The sequence below is a fragment of the Sinocyclocheilus anshuiensis genome, unplaced genomic scaffold (genome assembly GCF_001515605.1).
Source record: "Sinocyclocheilus anshuiensis isolate Anshui unplaced genomic scaffold, SAMN03320099.WGS_v1.1 scaffold58, whole genome shotgun sequence".
In the NCBI taxonomy this organism is placed as follows: domain Eukaryota; kingdom Metazoa; phylum Chordata; class Actinopteri; order Cypriniformes; family Cyprinidae; genus Sinocyclocheilus; species Sinocyclocheilus anshuiensis.
The window spans coordinates 2,623,238-2,630,273 of record NW_015547688.1 but is presented as its reverse complement, the minus strand read 5'-3'; the positions used below and the strand labels follow the sequence as shown (position 1 = coordinate 2,630,273).

Here is a 7,036-nt window from a genome sequence, read left to right as displayed (position 1 = left end):
TTTTTTTTTTTTACTTTTTTTTTTTTTTTTTACTTTTGGGCTTTGTGTATTTTTTTCTTTCAATTTGATCATATAAATAAAAAATGAATACATTACATAGCAATTTAATATTTCCCCCCAAAAAAAGATATTTAATGATATTGCAAATTATATTTGCATTTTTATGTTCCCCTATAAAATATGTATCATATATGGGCAATATGTAAAATATAAAATATTTGTTTTTGGTTTTGAAATATTATTATTAAATGATAGAATTATATATAATTATGAATAAAAATTTTGAAAATAATTTATAGAAGTGTCTGTCTGTGTGTGTGTGTGTGTGTGTGTGTGTGTGTGTGTGTGAGCTGCTATCAGATATCTATGTGATTTCCTTCCTGCGTTACATTAAGCTCTTATGATGTGCGGTGTATGTGTGTTGTGTGTAGGGTTGGGGTGTTGGGCTTCAGTCTGTTATAGAGGGCCAGCGTTGTTCGACTAATCCCCTGTTTTCACACACAGCTGTTTCCTGTTGGGAACATGGGCCAGGCCAGGGGCCTTTGTGAGAAACACACAAACTAGAGGACACAATTTGCTTTTCCAGACAATGTTCACTGAAACGCCAAGGCTGCAGTGTCTGCCATCCAAAAGCCTGCGTGAAAACAACTTTGTCAGGAAATAATGCTCAACACAGCAGTTTAGTTCATCTCTCTATTGCTTCATTCTAGGGAGTCCATTCTATTAAGACAGAACCTGTTTTTTTGCTTGGAAAAGTCTCCAGATATTGGACAATAAATGCAGTTATCAGTAGATTGTGGCTTATGAAGGCAGCAGACATAACTGATTCTTGGACGAGACCAGTGTGAACATGCTGTACTGACTCCGATCACCCTGAGCTTCAGACGTCTCATCAGTCAGCTTTATATATGAATTGGGCTTCGACCTCTGACCTGAATCTCCTGTAGTTATAGGAGTGAAAGTCTGAGCTGAGTTCAACACATAGTGCCTGCAGGCATTCATGTGCCTGTTATTTGTAATGTTTGGATATTATAGGATCCATTTATTAGAGCCATCATTCTGTAATGTAAACAGACTGTGCTAATGTGCACAGGGGCAGTCGTGACCTAATGGATAGAGAGTCGGACTTGTAAGGTCGCGGGTTCGAGTCTCAGGTCTGGCAGGGATTGTAGGTGGGAGAGAGTGAATGTCCAGTGCTCTCTCCCACCCTCAAAACCACGACTGAGATGAGACCCTTGAGCAAGGCACCGAACCCCCAACTGCTCCCCGGGCGCTGCAGCAATATGGCTGCCCACTGATCTGGGTGTGTGTGTGTTTGTTCACTACTCACTGCTGTGTGTGTGTACTTGGATGGGTTAAATGCAGAGCACAAATTCCAAGTATGGGACACCCTACTTGGCCACATGTCATGTCCTTTCCTTTCCTTAACCAAATGTTGGTCCAAGGGAGCAATACTTGAGAATGATTTTTCATCTGACACCCCACACAGCATTTTATGAAGTAACAGGAGATTATGAGCATTATGTGTAAAAGCTACATTATAGAGTTAACTGGAGTTCTGCTGACGGGCACTATGTGGTATGAGTGTCCCGCATAGCTCTCAGACAAAGATAGGAACATCCTGTTACTTTTAGACTTTCCATTCCTGAATTAGAACAGCTTTTGGGATCGTGTTGCCCTATTTGTTTTAATAAAAATGTTAAAAGAGAGTTTTGCAAATAAATCACTATGTGAGAAGAATAAGAACTGAGAATGTGTTTTCTATAGACTTTAATTGTCCTGCCTGAGTAGAAGAGCTATACAAGTTTGGGGTCTGTAATATGTTTAAATGATGTCTCTTATGCTCACCAACGCTGTATTTATTTGATCAAAAATACAGTAAAACAGTGATATTGTGCAACATTAACACAATATAACAATATAACAGTTTTCTATGTTAATATACTTTAAAGTGTAATTTATTCCTGTGATGTCAAAGCTGAATTTTCAGCATCATTACTTCAGTCTTCAGTGTCACATGATCCTTCAGAAATCATTCTGATATGCTGATTTGCTACTCGAGAAACATTTGTATATTTTATTTATTTATTTATTTTATTAATATTACATTTAATATTTCTGTGTAAATAGTGATACTTTTTGTCAGGATTTTGGATGAATGGAAAGTTCAAAAGAACAGCATTTATTTGAAATAGAAATCTTGTGTAACAGTACGAATCACGTCACTTTTGATCAATTTCATGCATCCTTGCTGAATAAAAGTCCTCATTTCTTTCCAAAAATGTATATTATGGACTCCAGACTTCACCCCAGAAATACATGTAATTATCATACTTAGTTTGTTTAGTTTGTTCTGCTTCATTTAAATTAAATCATAAATGTGAATAAGCTGAAATGTCCGTTATTGCACACAGAGTAAAACCCTGTCTTTTTTTGTGGCCTTTTTTTACAGAGTGAATCAGTGAAATATTTCCTGGACAACTTGGATTGGATTGGACAACTGGTGAGTCATGATAGCAAAACATTATTTAGTGGTGCCAGATCTTCATGGTATATGATCATTCACTGTTCTAATAATGATACATCAATTAAATAAACAAAGATAGTCATCTGGAAAGATAGTTAGAAAGATAGATAGTTAGTCAGAATAGTGTTTTTTTATAAAGTGTTTCCCAGCAGAGGAGGTGGCACTGAAGACTGGAGACACTGAAAATGAAAGAAGAATGGTCTCTTTGAGACTGATATTGGCCAAGGTTGCCAAGAACACATACTGTGTCTCATATGAGTGATTAAAAAAAAGGCCTGGAAGTGTTTTGTGTGAGCATGGAAACCAAGGCCAATGACAAAACAAATACATGTTAGTTTGGGTGGGATGTGGGCCCTATGAAAGCTGCTTTGAAGATCATTTTGTCTGCCCTTGTGGCAATTTTCATTAAGAGGTTGTATGTACAAAAGATTGCCTATAGGAACTTCTCTTATTTTACTTTTGACCACATAGATTTAAAAAATATCCGAATGTTTAAGTGTAGTATGTATGTTTTAGGTTGCACAAATGGAAAAAGACCCTAGTAGAATGTGAACCATAAAAAAAAATACTCTAAAAGACCTGTGCAAATAATAAAATTGTTAATAAAAAATATTTCAGATAAATTTAGCAGAACTGCTAAAAATCTGTATGATTTGTGCTGAAAACAATCCTGCTATCTAAAGACAAACCGAATGTATTTGCTACTCACTCAATTTTACTCAACCTTTTCTTACAGAATTATGTACCGAGCCGACAGGACATCCTATTGGCCAGGAAGGCCACCAAGGGGATTGTGGAGCATGATTTTGTCATTAAGAAGATCCCTTTTAAGATGGTAGATGTGGGTGGCCAGCGCTCTCAGAGACAGAAATGGTTTCAGTGCTTTGACGGCATCACCTCCATCCTCTTCATGGTGTCCTCCAGCGAGTACGACCAGGTGCTGATGGAAGACCGCCGCACCAACCGTCTGGTGGAGTCCATGAACATCTTTGAGACCATAGTCAACAACAAGCTCTTTTCCAATGTGTCCATAATCCTCTTCCTCAACAAGATGGACCTTCTGGTGGAGAAGGTACGCAAAGTCAACATTAGCAAACACTTTTCCGACTTCCGAGGAGACCCTCACCGACTGGAGGACGTGCAGGCCTATCTTGTGCAATGCTTCAACCGCAAACGTCGCAACCGCAGCAAGCCACTTTTCCACCACTTCACCACTGCCATTGACACTGAGAACATTCGCTTCGTCTTTCATGCCGTCAAAGACACAATTCTTCAGGAGAACCTTAAAGACATAATGTTGCAGTGACTTTTACAGTAATTTTTGATCAGTTTTGCCGTTGTTTGAGTCTGTTTCCCATCCTATTGCAGCAAAAAATGCCTTCTGGATTTAATTTGAACCCATTTTGCCTTGACAACTGTGCAGGAGAAACATCATGTGTTAGTTAATCATGTACTCCAATATCCAGTCCTTTATACTTGAGACATGGCGTATAAAAATGACATGAATCTCTCTTTGTCCTCACTCGTTTTAATGTGTTCCCGTGAAACAGGAAGTTTGAAGACACCTTGGATGGTAGAAAAGCCAAGAACATTTGAGGGTATTACAGTTTGTCACTGCAAAGAAAATGAAGCAGACTGAAAATTAATCATTATAGAGAATTTTCACCTCTTTCCTCAAGGATAATCTCAATGCACAATAACGTTACACTGGCTCATCTCCCAAATAACATCCTAAATATCAATAGCAAACCTGCACTGAACATCCTGCTTGAACAAGTAGTTAATTTCATGTCACCTGACAGGTTTATTTTTTATTTAATCTAACATTTAAATCACATTTTGCTTTATCTATACTTGTGAGTTTATAGATGACATGCAAAATTCTCATTAACAACTAAGCAGGGTTTTTGTACATAGAGTGAATAACAGCTTTTGTACATGTTAACTGTCTCTTCTGCTTTTATGTGTCTCTTCGAGTTAAGCTACAAGCTTTGAAGTATAGAGTAGGGTCAAATCACTGGTTATGCCTAACACCACTAACTTAAATAATGCATTAATGGTATTCTTTAAATGTCATTATTGCACAGCATATTTACTTTTGAGTATTCATATGATGTTAATCCTCTCGAAATGTATGTAACCTATGTAGTTTATGATTTTATAAGGAGATTTCAGAGGGAGTCAACCCGATGCTGTTCGGGGACTGAGTTTTATTCTCTGGATCTTGATGAATGTCAGCTGTGAACAGATGTGGGCTTTTGGTTTTAGCTGGAGTTGCGATCCCGGACGAGCCCCCAATTTGTTGCACCCATGTTGTGTTTTATTCTTTTGAACTACTTCATGAACGGGGTGTGAAGTGACTTCCTGGGGATGTCTGCCAATGCTAAGAAGTAATTGTTGTGGCATAGTTTGATCCATTTTCCAGAGATCTGGTTTTGTCATCAGAAGTAGTCGCTGACTCACAGTCTCCTCGGAGGACCAGCGGTTTCAATTTCAGTGCAGGTGTCCACTTGTCAGAATTTTGTTTTTGCCATTGTTTTGTGTTAAGGGAAAGCTTGAGATAAGCTATCAAATAGTTTTCAAGTTTTAACAAAAGCATCAAGCCATTTTCTTGCATTCTTTCTTGTTTGTGGACTACAATGGAAACTGTGACTCATTTCTTGCAAAACAGCATTGACAATGTCTCTCTGTGCCCTAAAGGTATTTAAATTATGTCCTTCCTCATAATCACTGCAGTGCCATGTTGGCTTACTGAAAGTTGGCAGGAAGGGATTTGATTTGAGATATTGGACACACCCTAAACCTTTGTCCCTGACAGCTCTTCCTAGTGGGAGCAAAACACATGCATTTACTGGAAGATCTCTGGCTCCTCTTGTGCACATAAAGAAGCCGATTGGATTCTTTAATTCAAGACTGTGTTTGTCCTTGTTTCCTCTTTTAAGACCATAAATCCATTGGGAGAGTTTGAAAGTTAAATAGTGGAAAAGAAACACAGACACAGTATAAAGGCTGTTAAAACCTACAATCAAGATAAGCATATGGCGCGTAATTAATTTGATATTAATTATAATTGGTGAATAATAATCAAAGAAACTATTTCCAGTTGTGATTTCAATCTACTGAAGGTGATTTAACTACAGTATTTACGTTACATTTGCTGCTCTGGTGTTTTGTCCCTTTTAGGATCTCATGAGTGTCCGTTAACAGGATGTCTACTTCAACACTCTTTTAGTGTTTTACTGTACTTTTTTCAACTTTCAGATTTTGCTTCCCTAAAGTTTTATGTATCCAGTGATTGTAAAAAGTGTGAAATTCCAGATTTTAACTTCATTATATGTGTGTTTTGTATATAAGACCTGTATAAATACAATAAAATGTTGAGTTATACTTTTGGCCTTGTTCCTATACAACTGCATATTGCAACTGAATATGCACTTTAAAAATATGCTGTTTAATTTACTGTAAAAAATAATACAGGCAGCTGTGGTTGCCAGATATTAACAGTAAAAAAAAAATGATGGGATGGCATATAATGCCTGTATATAAAAGATATATTAATATACCATTCAAAATCTGCTTTTAACATTCAAAATCACCATGATAATGCAGACTGTACAATAGTAATCCACAAGATGAATCAGAGTTAATTGTAAGTGACCAATACTCATATATAGATGACGCACAGGATTGTTGACACAAAGACCAACACAGATGATGTGAAAAATAATACAATAAACATTTACTAAATAACAGAAAAATGTAACACAGATGTACATTACTGATAACAAAAACAGGAAGATGAATGTCATTTTACGACAACCCCAAAATTATTGATCAAACAAAACTAAATCAAAACGTTTTTAAAATGAATCACAGGCAATGTGACAGATGAATTTACCTCCGTTTGACTGGACAATCAGTCTTTGACATATATGACCAGAGCTGCATTTCATTATTTACATTTTGTCTGTGGTGAGATAGGATATGACTCATTTTTGGGTCACATCCCAACTAGGCCAATAGCGTTTGTATATTAGAGGATAGATTATCTGACATTAATGTTGTTTCTGTATCTTATTACCATTAGCTTTCTGGTGTCTTATTTGTGTGTAAAGTTTAAATCTGCTGTTTTCCCATATATGAAAAACCGAACTGTCTCCACACTGTGCATTTCCTACACATGGCTTTGGGAGCAAGTTCAAACAAAGACAAATAAACAGGTTATGCAAGAGTTAAGTGGCAGAGGAAGTGTTACCCCCAACTGGGGCCTGTGCTCAGTAAGTACAATTTTAACTTCAAGCGTAGATGCATCTTTTTCAAAACGCCACCCGTCTTTGTAGCCAGCTATTTTAGGCTTTATTGTCATATAAGAGTTGCTGAGAATGTTTTCTTTCCTGTGAGGGAGCTCATGTTTGACTATGAACAAAGAGGTCCTATTATGGTAAGACACATCTAAACAAATATTCCCCATGTAGCCCTTGACAAATCCTCGGCTCAAGGAAGTAGATA

General features: G+C 37.1%; 1 protein-coding gene across 1 annotated transcript in view; it reads left to right on the top strand.

Moving 5' to 3' along the window:
• Window positions 1-5,880, top strand: part of LOC107703403 (guanine nucleotide-binding protein subunit alpha-12) — a 33,690-nt gene extending 27,810 nt beyond the window's left edge. Inside the window, exons 3-4 of the mRNA XM_016506018.1 lie at window positions 2,453-2,503; window positions 3,264-5,880. Coding sequence (XP_016361504.1) covers window positions 2,453-2,503; window positions 3,264-3,833 — 621 coding nt within the window. The 3' untranslated portion in view covers window positions 3,834-5,880. The remainder of the gene's footprint in view (window positions 1-2,452; window positions 2,504-3,263) is intronic.
• Window positions 5,881-7,036: the final 1,156 nt, after the last annotated feature.